The 17,557-nt window shown below is 35.8% G+C and overlaps 1 protein-coding gene across 1 annotated transcript in view; it reads left to right on the top strand.

Annotated features, from left to right (window-relative positions):
• LOC114054297 (beta-1,4-galactosyltransferase 6) overlaps positions 1-17,557 on the top strand; it is an 82,847-nt gene that overhangs the window by 41,669 nt on the left and 23,621 nt on the right. Inside the window, exons 4-5 of the mRNA XM_027877502.1 lie at positions 7,536-7,660; positions 14,189-14,305. Of these exons, the coding sequence (XP_027733303.1) occupies positions 7,536-7,660; positions 14,189-14,305 (242 nt within the window). The remainder of the gene's footprint in view (positions 1-7,535; positions 7,661-14,188; positions 14,306-17,557) is intronic.

Genomic DNA, 17,557 nt, shown 5'->3' with positions numbered 1-17,557 from the left:
TATATGGATGAGGGATTAGGCTTGTTCTGTATGGTCCCAGAAGTCAGAATCAGAGCTTGTCAAGAATCATATTTGAGCTACAAATAAATAAAACTTTTCTAAGAGATCTGTCCATTACTGGAATTAATTTTGTTTAATTTTTTTTTTTTTGGTGAGGCAATTGGGGTTAAGTGACTTGCCAAGGCTCCCAGTTAGTAAATGTCAAGTGTCCAAAGCTGGATTTGAACTCAGGTCCTCCTGATTCCAGGGCTGGTACTCTATCCACTATGCCACCTAGTTGTCCCTACTGGAATTCTTCAGGGGAGAACTGAATGCCATGTTCTCAGAAGGATGTAGAGCAGTTGTGTCAAATTTAAATAGAAATGGGGGCCAGGAAATTGTACATAAGGATACCTGTGAGCTACATATTGACTTTGAAGACCACAAATTAAGTTTATCTATGTTTCATTGTATTTTTATTCATTTTCTTAAATATTTCCCAGTTATATTTTTATTTGGTTCAGGTCATGCTCAGTAGAGTTGGAACCTTGGACAGTTAGTAGGAACTGTCTTGTAAGGAAGAGACTTTGAGACACTGGCCCTTGAAGGGGAGAAACCTGTTATCGGGGAATAGGGAGACCCCAGTATAATATGGGAGTGTTTCCTATTTTAATGAATCTTGTAAACTCTGTGCTGTGTGCTGAGCTTTGCTGATACCACAACAGTGCAAGAGCTTTTAGCTCTTTTTTGGTTCTCTGAGACAAAGGCCTGGTCACTCCATCTAAGCTGCATATCTGTTTTCAAGACTGAAATTAGTCTTAATAATGTTCTGTTGTTGTTGCTGCTCTTTAGTCATTTTTTTTTTCAGTCACATCCAGTAGGATTAAGTGACTTGCTCAGGGTCACAGAGGTAGTAAGTGTCTGAGGTCAGATTTGAACTCAGGTCTTATTAACTCCAGGCCCAGTACTCTATCCACCTAGTCTGCCCTCGATAATGTTCTAATGAATGAGAAGTAGAATAAATGTATAGAGTTGAAATTATCATAAAAAAGTTTCACCGTTGGCTAAAACTTCCATAGTGTTGATTGAGAATAGTATAACAAAATATCTACATGTAAAATCTTAACAACCAGACAAAAATAATTGACTATTAAATCTCTAAAGATTATTATACTATATACATATATATGATAAAAATTTGTTAAGAATAGGATTACTTAGGTTAGTTTTCAATTCAGCATGATCAACAATTGAGAAAAAATTGGAGTATGTGATTGTCTTTAAAAGTTTTCTTGGAGTAGCAGACACTATAGTCACTAGAGTTTCATCAAAATATAATTTGGTCTTCAAGGTCAAGTTAAGATGAAATATTTGGTTAAATCTTTTTCAGTAACAATATCAAGGCTTTGAATGAATAGTTCAGTGTTAGTTTTAATATTTATAGATACTCCAGGGGCAAATATGCACTGGATTTCATTACATTTCTTAGAAGTTGTTCTATCCAACTACGTGTTGTAGAAAAATTGCTTTTTCTTAGGTATAAGAATTAAAGATATAGGTATAGAGAATTAGGTATAAAGAATTAAAAGATACTCATAATTAAATTTTATTGAGTGGATATAAAAATGTGTAGAATTATCTGGAACAGTTTTGCTTTTTATTAATGTTAAAATGATTAATTTTTCTTTATTATTTTAACCTTTAAATTACCTAAATAAAGTCCATTTTGGTGAAGAAAGGTCATATTTTTCCTTCTATGAATTCTATTTTGATTTATAATTGTTTTTATGCATTCTTTTTTGTCACATATGGAGCAATGCCTTTTGTAGTGTGCACCTTTGATGATGGCTACAGTCTCTAACAGTAACAACAAAGCTATGAGAAACAGAGTTCTTTCTTAGGGGATTTACATTATGTTTCCAATCTGGATTTAAATAACTCAAAACTAGCAAAGAGAGATAAGAGAAACAATCTCTCAATAACAAATTTGCTGTAGAAAACTGAAATCAATGAAGGTAAGGATCATTAAGCACATGTTCACTCTAGAAGAGAAGGGAGTAGCATAAAAGCTGTATATGTATTTGAGAAAGTTGGCTGCAGAGATTATGTGTATGTGTGTGTGCGCGTGCGCGTGTGCACATGTGTGTGTGTGTACAAGAAGGGTAGAAGAATCAAAGCAAAATAATGAAACTGAGTGAGTAAGCCTGATCTTTGTAGTGTTATAACTTCATTAATTTAGATGTGAGTTGGAAGCCAATTGGTTCTTTCAGATGAGGTAAATTATTCCATTCCAGAATATGAATATTCAAGAATCATGAAATCTTAGAATTGGAAGGAACTTTAGAGATCACCTTATCCAATCTCATCTCCTTTCTTCCTTCCCCAAATACATAAATCCTTACATGATCATCTATCCTCTGCTTGAGTACTTCTGGTGATGGGAAGCTCTGTATCTTATCAGACAGTCCAGATATTGAAGTTCTTACATATATATTGAAACTAAATTTTCCTCCCTATAACTTCTACCCATCAGTCCTAGTTCTGTCTTTTGAAGCCATATAGAATAAACATCATCCTTGTTGTATGTGATAACGCTACATATACTTGAAGACCTCTGTTGGGCCTCCTTAAATCTTATCTTTTCCAGGCTAAACTTTGCTATTACTGTAGGTAAAATAGTTTCTCAACACTTTAACACGAGGGTTATTGTGAAGATCAGTGAGATTATGTATGTAAAGCACTTTGCAAACCTTAAACTGCAATATAACTATTAGCTATTTTTTACCATTCTGATTACCCTTCTCTGGACATGGTTCAGTTTTTCAATATCCTTATTAAACTGTGGTATTCAGAAGTATCTCCCAGTTGTGGTTTGACCAGTGAATAATGCAGTGAAATATATTTTCCTTGATCTGGACACTCTACTTTTATTAATGCAACTTAAGATTGACATAGATATCCCAAAATTAATGCACAATATTGATTCTCATAGAGCTTTCAGTCAACTGAAATCTCTAGGCAAATCTCTTTCATGTGAATTGCTTTAAAGACAAAAGTCAAGTTTTGCCCAACCTATTCTTGTATAATTGATTTTTGGAACTTAAACTCAAGATTTTATTTTTATCCCTAGTAAGCTTCATCTTGTTAGCTTTGCCTCATTCCAGCCTGTCAAAATAATTTTGAATTTGATTCTTTTAGTCAAGAAAATAGATTTTTTTTAGCTTTTTGTCAACCACAAAATTAATAAGTACCTGTCCTCAAATTGAAAACATTAGCTAACATGTAGTGTTTAGTATTAATGTAAAGTAGCTTGCATATCAGCACTGAACTTGAAAGGGTTGTATGATTAATATCATGCTTACTCAGGTAAACATATGCTGATTGGAGGAAATGGTGATTCCTGGAGATAGACTTAAGTAGAGGCATGTGGACACACAGTTTGATTTTTCTTTGTCATTTCTGTTTCTGACCCAGGAAAGGAAAGATTATAGCTAAAGGGATATTTTCAGAAAGCTAACAGGCACAATATATTGGCAATTTAACCTTATATCAGAAGACAAAATTACCTAGTAGCAAGAGGAGATTACTGACTTTAGAAGACAAAATGTCCAGAATCAGACTCTAGATGCCAAAATAATATTAGAGGTAGTGAAATTAATGTAATGACTAAAATTAGTGTAGATTAGAGGGAGAAGAGGAACTGAGTTTTTAGATTTGTTTGCTTCTTGCTTCAAAGAAATTTCATAGTATCACTATGAAATTTAATTTTTTGAATTTTGGTGTTTAGGCTTTTTGACTTGTGTTCATCAGTCAGTCAATAAGCATTAATTGAGCATGCAGTATGTGCCAGGCACTGTGCTAAGCTCTGGGGACACAAAGTTCTCAAGGAGCTCACAGTCTAATGGGGGAGATACATGCAAACAACTGTATATGAACAAAATATACAGAATAAAGTGGAGATGATGTACACAGGGAAGGCACTAGAATTAAAGGTTTGGGAAAAGCTTCCTGAAGCAGATGAGATTTTAGCTGGGGCTAAAGTCAGGAGGCAGAGATGAGAAGAGAGAACATTCTAGACATGGGAAACAGTCAATGAAATGCTAAGATTTGTGATATAGAATCTTTTGTTCAATAAGCAGAGAGGAGGCCAAAGATCAAAGAGTATATTGGTGGTTGTGGGGATATAAGGTGTTAGAAGATAGGAAAAATGGGGGAGGGGCAAGTTATGAAGGGCTTGGAATACCAAATAGAGAATTTTATATTTGATTTTTGGAGGTGATAGGGAGCCACTGAAGTTTATTGAAGAGGGGGATTACGTGGTCAGACTTGTGATTTTGAAAGATCACTTTGACAGCTTGGAGCAGGGAGAGACTTGTGGCAGGGAGACCAACTAGAAGGCTATTGCAATAGTGCAGTCATGAGGTGATGAGAGCCTGTACCAGAGTAATGCTTGTGTCAGAGAAGAGAGAGAAGCATGTGCAATAGATGCTGTGAAAGCAAAATAGACAGGACTTGGTAACAGATTGGATATGGGGGCATGGGTGAGAGTGAGAATGAGGAACAGAGAATAACACCTAGGTTTGGAGCCTGGGTTTTCTTTTGGTAGACCTATAATATTTAACTTGCCTCTATCCTGTCTTTGAGATCAATATTTTGCTTGTATGAAGATCCTATTTTCTTTTTAACATTATTCCTTTTTGTTTTTCTTCTTCCAGATTGCTCTTCACTTCTTTGTATTTACATTTTCAATCAGTTATTCTTTTGTTTCTTTGGTGATCCTTGCTACTATGGATTCAGTTTTTCTATTCTGCCAATTACTTTTGCTGTACAAGTCATACATTCTACTTTCCCAATTCTTTAATATTTGTCTTCTAAACCATTCAGGAATATCTTGCTATGGTTCCATGTTCTTTTGGAAATACACAGAGTCATAAGCCAGTCTCATCATTTGCTGATTAGTTTTCCTTTGTCATATAGTATTTATTCATAGATGCCAGGACTCTTTTTTTTTTAATCTGGAGACCATATTTCTTTCTGTTATTAATATGTTCCCTATTGGTTTATCTACTTATGCTCAAGGTCGTTAACTGAATTTTCTTCCTTCTCAGGTCTCTGGTAATTTCAGTCTTTTCTCCTTATATTCTCCTATTGCTCATTTTTTGATTCTTTCCCCTTTGATGACAGTTTCCCTGAAGCCTAGATCTCAAAACCTTCTAAGCTTACTCTTACACTGCACAGTTCACATTTGGCCAACCTCAGACTCTGCCTCAAGACAGTTCTGCAGGAAAAAGAACTGGTCCCATCTGGGTGCTGGGCCTTTTGGAAAAGTCGGGTGGGAACCATAACATTTTGGCTTCTTATTCCAATTTTTTCTCTTCTGCAGTTCTCGAGCTGAGTACTGTTGCAGCACAGAGCACTGCAATCTCAGCCAGAGCTGAGATTTTAGTTTCCCAAGTAATGAAGAGGTAGACAGGGTAGATTTGAATTCTCTTATGATCCTGCCAGAGTATGGTGGGTAGTGGGGGTAGCTGTGCTGTGTGCATTAGGGGCTAGAGATTAGCTTCCTTTGTTGTTGATTCATTGGGTTTTACCTTGTTAGGGTTTGTGGTGTCTTATACGGTGGAAACAGCTGAAATTGTTTTACCTCTTGCACATGATTCTTATTTTGGAGAAGTTTGAGAGGTCGTGAGGATTAGAGAAAAAGTCTAGTCCTATGTCTTGTTGCTCATGTGACTCAGAAGTCTATAAATACTAAGTGCTAAATTACTTTTAGCAATCTTGTTATGTCTCACAACTTCAACTAGAACCTCTATGCAGATAACTCCTAAATCTATAGCTGTAAACTCTTGATTGGCATTTTCAACTGTCTACCTTATATCAAAACATATATGCCCTGCTGGCATCTCAAATACACCATGTCTAAAACGGAACTTTTCCCTCCAAACATGTTCTTTTCTTTTCAATTCCCTATTTCTGTCAGTTGCCCGATTACTCACAGTCACCTCATGTTGATAAACTTGGTATTATCTTTTATTCATCCCTCTCTGTTGCTTCCCACTCCCAATCAGTTGCTAAGTCTGGTTGATTCTGTCTCTTCAACATCTCTTGCATCTTCTTTCTTTCCCTTCCCATTGCTGCAAGCTTTGTGGATACCTCATTACCACTGACATGGGCTATGGCACTACTTTCCTAATTGATCTTTACCTTCAGTCTTTACACCCTCCAATTCATATTTCATATTCCATGGCAGATAAATCCTTATGAAAAATTGATCCAATCATATCACTTCTCCAGTAAAAACTTTTCAATGGCTATAATGCCTTCTGAATAAAATCCAAACTCCTCAGCCTTCCTCAAATGGCGTTCCACCATTTGGCACCACACTGACTTTTTAGCCTTAACTCATATTACCACACTCCATGCACTCCTTGCACTCTTTTGTTCTTTTCCCTTTGCTCATACTTTCCTGTATATGGAATGCTCTCAGTCTACTGAGGTCTTTCAAGATACAACTCATGTGCCGAATCTTCTATCAAGCCTTTTCTGATCCTGTAGTCAGAAATGATCTTTCCTTCTTCAGATGAATATAACACTTTAGACTTCTCTAGTCTCTGAACAAATTGTGATACATGAATGTAATGGAATACTATTGTGCTATAAGAAATGTTAGCAGATGGATTTTAGAAAAACTGGGAAGACTTACATGAACTGATGCTGAGTGAAATAAGCAGAAGCAAAACCAGGAGAGCACTGTATACAGTAACAGGCAATATTGTGTTATGATCAGCTATGATTAACTTAGCTCTTCTTAGTAATACAATGCTCTAAGATAATGCCAAAAGACTCCAGATGGAAAATGCTTTCTACATCTAGAGAAAGAACTACGGAGCCTGAATGCAGATCGCAACACACTATTCTCTGCCTGTCTGTCTGTCTGTCTCTTGTGGTTATTCTCTTTTGTTCTGATTCTTCTTTCAATATACAAACATTAATTATTATTATTATTAGTATTATTTATTATTGTCTTTTTTTTTGGCTTGTACTCATTTGTGCATGTGTTGTATCTCTCTCCTGAATTGTTGTAAGCTGCATGTGAGCTAGGACCTTGTCCTATTGATTATTGTATCTCCCCTTGCAGAAGGTTTTTCATCAGCAGAGGAGGGGGTGGTCCAGGCTTTTAATTACATCTCCAGGTGAGGAAACTATTTTAGCCAATGAGAGTTCATGACTACCGTGCAGCTTATAGTCTTAGAAAATTGCCTGGATCAAAGAAAGGCAAGTGATGTACACAGTCAGTATGTGTCAGAAATGGAACTTGAACCAGGTCTCCCTCACTCTGAGACCATGATACATATTTGGTGCTTAATTAACATTTGTTGAGCATCACTAGAAGATCTGCTACAAACATGAGTTATTTATTAATCTGGTGTACCCAATGAGAATGTTTAGTTCAGGTAAATAAATTTTATTTCACTTAGTATTAGATATTTAGTATATTTCTGAATCCTTGTTGTAAAAGACATTAAAATGTTTTCCTTGTGTTTCTTTCTATATAGGGGGCCTTATCAATGTCAATATGAGTGAAATCAGTTTAGATGAAATTCAACAGGTATTCTCTAAGGATTTAGATATTGGTCCAGGTGGTCATTGGAGGCCCAAAGACTGCAAACCCCGATGGAAGGTGAGAGACACTTTTTTGTATCAATATTATTATGTTTTGAGTGTGAAGGTATGTTAGACAGAGCATGGAATTGATCACATTGGCAGTTGTGATGTGATTTACAATCATAATTGTAAATTTTATGTATGTGTTTTTTGAAGTTCCTAGTAAAAAGATTTAGTATGAACAGGTGATGATCATATCACAGTCTGATATAGTGAAATAAATTTGGATTAAGAGTTAGAAAACCTGGTTTTGGATCTTGACTCTGTCACTTAGAAGCATATAGCTAGTTGTCAGAGGATAGAGCTTTGCACTTGAAGTCAGAAAGATGTGAATTTAAATTTGGCCAGAGATACTAGGTGTGTGATCCTGGGACAAGTGATTTATCTATCTGCTTGAGTTTGCTCATCTGTAAAATTGAAATAATAAGAGCACCTGCTTCCTAGGAATATTATGAGGATAAAATGAGGTAATATTTGTCGAGTGCTTTGCAAAACACTTAAAGCATTATATAAATGATAGTTATCATCATCATCATCACTTATTAGCTTTTATGACCTTGGATACATAAAGACTTGGTTTCAAGTCCAGCTTCTGACATATCCTGGCTATGGGACCCTGGGCAAATATTTTAACCTCTTAGTGCCCCAGGAAACTCTCCAAGACTGAAACTTGCAGAAAAAAATGATAGCATCTCTTGGTTGAGAGAGTTCTTCTCACCCGGGAGTTCTCCTACCAATGAAATCGCAGGTTGTCTCCTTCTCCCTAGACATAGATCTAGGAATGAAAGAAGGGCTTACTAGGCACTATGTTCAAAGCACCGCTAAGTGCTGGTGATTCAAATGGAAAAGCCAGACAGTACCTGTCTTCAAGGGACTCACATTTTATAGAGGGAGACAAGAGGTAGAAGAGTTCAGTGGTAATTGAATTGAAAAGGCTTAGTGGTTTTTAGGGTATAGCAGCAAAGCATATATGGAAATGCATCTTTTAAAATGTCATTTTCATCGATAAAACCATCTCCATTTCTGATGTTAGACCATTTGAATCCAAAGTGTCAGGAACCTTGGTTCTGCTCTGCATTTTCAGTAACCGTAGCTGCTCACAGGTTGCATCTCCACAAGACTTTCTCCCCAAACATTCAAAATATTCAAATTATCAAATAGTTCTATAATTTCATTGATTTGGATGTTCTCTCCAGTGATGCAGTTCACAACTCTTTCATGCCTGACCATTCTATGTGAATCTTGATGGTTTCGCCCTCTAAGTCTGTTATCGGATTCATGTTTCTATCATTTGGGGGCCTCGCTCTGTCCTGATACAAAGATGAACATTTGTGGAGCACTTGTGTTTTCTAACTGTGATCCTTTTTTTGCCATGTGACCAAAACATAATTTTCCACCTCATATATTTCCTTGGTGACATCTTTAACTCCAATTCTTCAAAGTTAATTATTTGTTAAACATTGAATCCCGCGTATTCCCACCATGCACTTCTCTGTTGCCCTCTGTGTCATGTTCATTTTCAGTTCCTTGGCTACTGTTGTTCATGATCTGTAGCCATACAACAACATTGGTAGAGTATTGTTATTAAAAAAATGAACATTTGTTTCTGGGAGAAGTTTGGAGATATTAAAGGAGTTTTATAGTTTCCTCAAGTTTCCCATTCTCCTCCTCCTGATTAATTCTGACTGCACACCAGGCCCTTCTATATCCTCCACTGTCTCCCAAAGTGTATCCAAACTTATGTTCATTGTTTCTATGACACTTTTTACTTTTCTTATCCTCTACTTTCCTCTTCTCTTTTTGCCTTCAATCTTTCCCAACATCAATCTCTCTTCCATCGAGTCCTGTCTTCTCATTATGTGGACAAAACATTTAAGCATCAGCTTCAATATTTGTTCTTCCAATGAATAGTCTAAACTAAGTTTTTTAAGTATTGACTGATTTAATCTCTTTGCTATCCAAGGGACTCTCAAAAGTATTCTCCAGCACCACAATTTGAAAGCATTGATTCTATGGTGCTCAGCTTCCCTTATAATCCAGCTCTCACAGCCATCCATTGCTATTGGAAAAATCATAGCTTTGACTACTTAGACCTTTGTCAACAAGGTGATGTCTCTGCTTTTTATTATGCTTTCCAGATTTGCCATAGCTTTCCTTCTACAGAGCAAGCATCTTTTAATTTCATGGTTAAGATCATCATCTGCAGTGATCTTTGGGCCCAAGAATATAAAATCTGACACTCCTTCCATTTCTTCTCCCTCTATTTGCCAGAAAGTGATGGGGCCAGTTGCTAAGATCTTAGTGTTTTGATGTTAAGCTTCTAGCCAGCTTTTATACTTTTCTCTTTCACTCTCATCAAGGAGCTTCTTAATTCCTCTTCACTTTCTACTTTATCAGACTCACACTTTAGGAAAATTATTTTGGTAGCTTTGTGGAGGATGTATTGGAGAGGGGAGAGATCTGAAGCAGAGAGACCAATTAGACTATTGCAGTAGTCCAAGTGAGAGGTGATGAAGGTTTGAACTAGGGTGGTGGCTGTGTGAGTGGAGAGAAGGGGACATTTGAGAGAGAAGAAATCAGAGGGTCTGAAAACTTGCTTAGATATACGGATTGAGCAAAAGGATGATACTGAGGTGAATTTAGGTGACTAGGAGGGTGTAGTGATGCACTTAACAGAAATAAGGAAGTTTGGCAAATAGATGGATTATGGGGGAAATATAATGAGACTCTTTTGGACATGTTGAGTTTAAGAAGTTGCTGATGTGGGATTGGATCTTGGGAGAGATAGTGGGTTGGATATAGATCTGGTAATTATTTGCATAGAAAAGATATAGAGCATATCCAGGAAGATAAGGTAGTCAATAGCATCAAATGCTGATGAAGAAAGGGTGGCCAAGGATGCAGTTTCACCCAGAGGGAGCCAAGTATGTCTCACTAAGTACCAGAAGATGTAACAAGAGAGTGAGTGGTCTAAGATGAGAGGAAGTGTGCTAATTTTGGATCATGAGTTCCAGAGGGCACAGTGGAAGGGATAAGCTCTTTTAGAGTGAAAGATTTTGGGGGTAAGTTTGAGGTGAATGGGAATGAGGAGGCAGAACACCTGGAGTTGGGTAGAGAGAGTTGTTCTTTGGCTGGTCGGTATTACTAGAATAGTAAGTGTAATAGGGAGTGAGAGTATGCTAACAATTGGGAAATGAATCATTCAAAATATCAGTGAGTTCTGCTGATTTAGTTTGATGATTAGAAGCATGAAGGTTGATTCTCAAGGTTTTGACACAGCTCTTACCTGCTGTGTTACCGTGTCCTAGGAGGCATCTGGGAGCCTCAGTTTTCCATGAATTCTGGTGGCATCTTGGATTGTCTTTCATAATCTTTCTTGATTTCATTCACATCCACTCACAGTAGGCATGAGCAGATGATGGTGTGCTCCTGGACAAGAGACTGCTGTGTCCCAGGAACTGACCCTCATTTGTTACTATTGATATTAATTCTCTTTTTTCCCCATGGAAAATAAAACAAATTGATTATCTACAAAGATTGCAGAAAAAACTCAATTATCTATGGGTTTGGGTACAAGAAAACTTTATTCCCTGGTGAGTCCCACCTCCTCCCTGGGTATCATATAATCATTTCTATTCTATAAAGCTACTTTGGTTTGGGAAATTACTTTAGGCAGGAAAAGGAGTTCCGTTGTTGGTTTTTTTTAACTGTTTCACGTTCAAAGAATTCATCACCTAGAGGCCACTTGCAGGTGCTAAACCTCTTCATACTCAGCTAGCCTGGTAAGCATATAGCCTGTCACCTGGCCTGTACTGAAAGCCTTTAAAGCCTAGGAGAACCTGCCAGAGCTTTTGCTAGCTGCCGTAGTCTTTGAGAACCAAGGGTCACTTTCATGGCACAATTAGAAAGTTGAGTAGAACTTTGGCTTTTTTAAAGTCTTTAAAATATAAGGAAGATTTAACATGCTCTGAAAAAGTAGAATATTTTATATCTTGTTTTGGTAAATTTATTAAGCTAGCAGTTTAATGGCCTTACGTTGTATTTTCCATATTTCAGATTATACAGGAGCAAGCCTATGATAGGACTTCTGCTCGTATGGAATTCTTTGAAACAACAGGTGGTTATATGTAGTAACTTTGATTTGTTTTCTGGATAAGCCTGACCCCTAGTAGTTCATGTTTGATAATTAGGACAAAATGAGACACTTGTATGTCATTCAGCAGTTTAAAAAAGGATTTTACTTAGCCACAAAAGGAGGATATTAAACAAGGCTATGTATTGAGGACACCTTGAGTTAATTCAGCTGAGCAAAGATCCTCTGCCCAAGTTATCCATAGCTTTCCACTAGCCAATCCTAGAGAGCATGTGGAACACCTGATGGCTATTTTTTTGACTCCTATGGCCAGGAAATGATGTGAGCAACCCTACACCAACCAAGTCTAGAGAATGGTTTAGTACTCCCCCCCAAACAAAACACCCCAAAACCTAGCTTAATTTGCATGGGGAGGGGAGAGGAAAGTGTTAGAATATTGTTCCCACTATAATTTGCCATTCTAATAATCTTGTAGTACTTATTGAAACTTCACCAATGCTGCACACAAACTAATAGAAGAAATTAAAAGTTTGATGGCTTTTTGTGCATTTTGTCTACCTGTATATAGATACAAGTATACACCAATTTATCTGTAAAGATAAAAACACATTTTATTTATGTATTATTTAAAAACATCCAGCACGAAAGTCCTACTTTGATGTCGCTTTATGATATGGAGGTGACCAAGGGTTCTTAAAGGCTCTAACAGCAAAATGACAGCTCTGTTGAATCTTAGACAACTATTATTATTGTCATTGTTACTGCTCTGTTGTTCGTCCTTCATTCTCTAAGAGAACCAATGACATCAGAGGGATGATGTCTTGACTTGCAAGTGAATTGTATTTAAGTGGGGCAGAGAAAAGTCGTCAGCCACACTCTCTCCTCCAGAGTCATCAGAGTCCAGTGGCAAGACATAGGTCAGAACGACTGGCAGTGGCCCAGGATGCCCTGGGAGACTTTGGCTTTTTCAAGTTAAGATCTTTTCCAGGTCCCAGTTTCTCTGAGACAACAACCTTTCAGTGATTAAAGGCTAGGTAAGAAATGTGGCAAAAGATGGCCTAGTTTACCTTCACAAAAGAATCAGTCTGAGAGGGGAAAACTCTCAGAGATTCTGGTCCAAACAGAAACACTCGCCATTTACCTGTTATTGTTCTACCCACTACTCTACCCTCAAACCTTCCCAAGATTTCTTTTGGATGAGCAACTGTTAGACAGTAGACTTTCTCTGAGGCAGCTAGGTGGTGCAGTGGATAGATTGCTGGGCCTGGAGTCAGGAAGACTCTTCTTCTGAGTTCAAATCTGGCCTCAGACATTTACTAGCTGTGTGATCCTGGGCAAGTCACTGAACCCTGTGTGCCTCAGTTTCCTCATCTGTAAACTGAGCTGGAGAAGGAAATGGCAAACCACTTCAGTATTTTTGCTGTGAAAACCCCAAAAGGGGTCATGAAGAGTCAGACGTGATTGAAAAACTACTGAATGACAACAGACTGTCTGTGACACTTAATAGAATTCATTTTAAGGTTTGTAAAAAAGCACTTTACATACATCACCTCATTTGAGTATCACAACAATCCAGGTAGGTAATATAGTTATTCCCATTTTACAGATGAGTAAGCTAAAGCTCAGAGAGGTTAAGTGACAATATAACAAATGTTATTACTATTATTATTACCATCATCATCCTCCAATATTTATATAGCACTTTTACTATTATCTCATTTGAGACTCACATCAAGTCTCGGAGGTAGATGCTATTATACAGTTGAGGAAATTAGAGCAAACAAAGGTTAAGTGACTTGCCCAGGGTCACACAGCTAGGAAGTGTCTGAGGCCAGATTTGAACTCAAATCTTCCTGACTCTAGGCTCAGTGCTTATCCACTGCTCTACCTAGAAAGGCTTTTGGTATTAACCAAGTGTCTGTTTTTTGATCTCTAATTCAGCTAAATTCTAAGAAGCTGATTACTCTGATGATCAATTCATGATGAATATTTTTGGCCACAGCAATTTTTGAAGACTATTACTAAATCAGATTGTGATCTGTCGATAGTCATAGCAGTGAAATCACAGGTCCTTGAAATATTGCAGTAACAGTAGAAAAAAATTAAATATTTTTTTTTACTAAAAATAGTAAAAGACTAACATACACTTCAAAATTAATTTAACATGTTTTAAGATAATTCATGAGGGTGGTATATGGTGATCAGATGTTGAGGGTGCTCAGGTTTTGGCTACTTCATAAACCAAAAAATTCCCATGGAGGTATAGATTCTAGTGGGTCATCTTTTAAGCTAAGTTCTTTTTTTTTTTTAACTAAAGTGTCTCAGAATCATCATTAATGGCAGCATTTGTATCAAAAATTAAATATTAAAGCCTTTGGGAATTTTCAGTTTTTATCTTTATACCCATTTTTATATTGACATGAAATTTTCCACTATTTTTCATTTTTGAAGGTGGCAATTCTCATTCCTTTTCGCAATCGCCATGAGCATCTTCCAATTTTTTTCTTGCACCTGATACCAATGCTACAGAAACAACGATTGGAATTTGCCTTTTATGTCATTGAACAGGTGAGACTTTTTATTTAAAGTGGTAAATAAATGTGTTGAATTCTGAGACCTCGTTCATTAAATGGATTAGGAATCACATTACTTATCCAGGCCACTTGATGGTCATGTGTTTGATATAAAATTGTATTTCAGATCTAGTTTAAATTCCCAGCTGCCAAATTCCTTTATTTGGTCAGCAGCTCTTTAATAAATACTATTTTAAAATCATAATCTTTGTTAGGTTATAGCCAATCCCTCTCCAATCAACCATATCCCTTAAAAAACTATGTTGTGTTGCCACATCTACTGACAAACCTTCACTTCTGAGTAGAATTAAAACGTTTGAAGTGTTTTTGCTCATTTTATATAAGATGAATACCTGGGGTCTAGATCTTCCTAAGATTCCTTTTCTTAATTACTCTCATTGTGTACAGAATTTATAAGATACCCGATAGCCTACCTTTTAGAATATACACAAGAAGTATATGAAGACAACTACAAACAGTTGTTTTCAGAAATACAGACTTACACTGTTTTAAAATCATAATCTTTGTTAGGTTATAGCCAATGTTAACTTATAGTGCTAAAATCACTACTCCCTCCCCCATCAACCATATCTCATTGTGTACAGAATTTATAAGATACTCGATAGCCTACCTTTTAGAATATACACACGAACTATACGAAGACAATTCCAAACATTTGTTTTCAAAAATACAGACTTAAGTAATTGGAAAAAATGAGCAATTGATAGGATAAGCCAATATAATAAGAAATAATATTACCTAAATTAATTTACTTACGCAGTGACATGCCAATCAAACTACCTAAGTGTTATTTTATAGGATTAGAGAAAGATAATGAAATTCATATGGGAAAACTTCAACAATCCTAAAAGAAATAATGACATGGGAAAGAAGGGGGCCTAGCAATGTCAGATCCCAAACTGTATTAAAAATAGTTATTATTAAAAACAATTGATACTGGTTAAGAAATAGAAAGATCAATCAGTGGAACAGATTAGGTTTATAACAAGCAAGGGTATCAAATACCCTAGTATTTGATAAACATGAAGACCCCAGCTACTGGGATAAGAACTTAGTATTTGACAACAACTGCTTGGGAAAATTGGATGGCAGCAATGTAGAAGAATTTAGATTTAGATCAGCACCTTATACCTTATATAAAAATAAGCTCCAAATGGATACACGATGTAGACATATAAGGTCACATAATTAAACAAATTAAAGAAGCATGAGAAAAAAAATTACCTGTCAGATCCATGGATGATTGAAAAATCATGACCAAACAAGAAATAGAGAGGATCATAAAAGATAACATGAATAATTTTGATTACATAAAATTAAAAAGTTTTTTGTATGAGCAAATCAGATAAGCTAAAAGGGAAACAATTAACCAAGAAAAATATTTGTAGCAGATTTTTTCAATGAAGGTCTCATTTTCAGGATACTTAAGGAACTGATTGAAATTTATAAGAAAAAGAGCCATTCTCCAATTGACACATAGTCTAAGGATAAGAACAGACATTCTCAAGGGAATAAAGGTTATCTATAGGCATATGAAAAAATACCCTAAATCATTACCAATTAGAGAAATGGCAGTTAAAGTATTTTCTAGATTCCACCTCACACTGTTCAGAATGGCAAAGATAACAAAATGAGATAATGATAAATATTGAATGGGTTGTGGGAAGACAAGCATATTGTGTGCTGTTGATAAGCCTATCAATGGGTACAACTATTTTGGAAAGCAATTTGTAATTATACACAAAAACTTACTAAACCATGTATGCTCTTTGATTCAGCTAAAACCCTCCTAAGTTTATATCCAAAAGAGATCAAAGAAAGAGGAAAAGCTCCTTATACACAAAAAATATTTGTAAAAGATCCTTTTGTGGTGATAAAGAACAAGAAACTAAGAGGATTTCCAACAGTTGAGGAATGGTTGAATAAGTTTGGTATATGAATGTGATGGCATACTGTTGCGTTATTAGAATTAGATGGTTTCATGAAGATAGGGAATTAAGTGAACTAATATAGAATGAACTATAACAGTTTATATCATAACATCAATGTTATAAAAATGAACATTTTTGAGAACTTTATAAGCTGATGAAAAATGAAATGAGCAAAACTAGGAGAACAGTTTTTTATATAATCATAACAATATTGTAAAAATCAAAAAACCTTTGAAGCTATAACTATCATCAATACAATAACCATTCATGATTCCAGAATACCAATGATGAAAACATGCTTACTTATAGAGAGGTGATGGATTTTGGGTGAAGAATGAGACATATATTTTTTGTGTACATCTATTGGAGGGGGATTTGTTTTGCTTGACTATACATATTTGCTGTAAGAAATTAGTTTTTTTCTTTTCCTTTTTTTAATGGAGTGGGGTTGGGAGGGAGAGAAAATAGATTTTAGTTAATTTAAAAACTAGAGAGGTGGGGGCAATGCTATAAATGTGAAATGTTTCATGCAATTTCATATGAAATCACTGTATTATTAGTTTAATTTAACTGTTTTATTTTGTTAAAACAGCAACAAAGTGAAAGTAATCTGTAAATGTATGCAATGTAAAACAAAACACATCAATAAAATGGAAAGTGGCCAAAAAAAGTTAAGAAGTTTTTTAGTTTATGGTATGTGAATTTAAATAGCAAAATACACAGAGTTCCTTTAAGCTTATAACTGATATTTATGTAGTACCTTAGAGTTTATAAAGCACTTTACATACATTATTTCATTTGCTTCTTTAACAGCCATGAAAATAAATACCACAGCTATTAGTGTTCCTATTTTACAAATGAGGCTTAAAGAAGTTGCAATCTGTCTATATCTTGTAAGGATTAAGCATAATAGTATAAACTCAGATCTTTTTTGACTCATTCTCTTTTCTCTATACCAAATTGCCTTTAATAAATATTTTAAATAGGTATAATATATACATACTTTAATGAGCCCATGATCTTATTTGAGCCAATATGACTTTTTCATGTTCAAATTGCAACTCATACATGTCTTCTTATCCTATTTAACACTTACCCATCTCCTTCCAGAACTCCTCCATAGTGAATCTGCCTAGCATGTTGGAGCCCTTCTTTGTCTCTAATGTTTCATGAATAAGGGTTCCACGCTTGGGCTATTACCCATGTTCTTGTTGTCCCTTCTTTTGGGCTCATACATGACCTTAATGGTGTTTTTTTAATGCTACTTTAAAGCAAATCATCTTTGGTTATGTGCT

The sequence above is a fragment of the Vombatus ursinus genome, unplaced genomic scaffold, assembly GCF_900497805.2.
Source record: "Vombatus ursinus unplaced genomic scaffold, bare-nosed wombat genome assembly UNPS02014812.1, whole genome shotgun sequence".
NCBI classification, from domain to species: domain Eukaryota; kingdom Metazoa; phylum Chordata; class Mammalia; order Diprotodontia; family Vombatidae; genus Vombatus; species Vombatus ursinus.
This window is presented reverse-complemented; position numbering and strand designations above follow the sequence as displayed.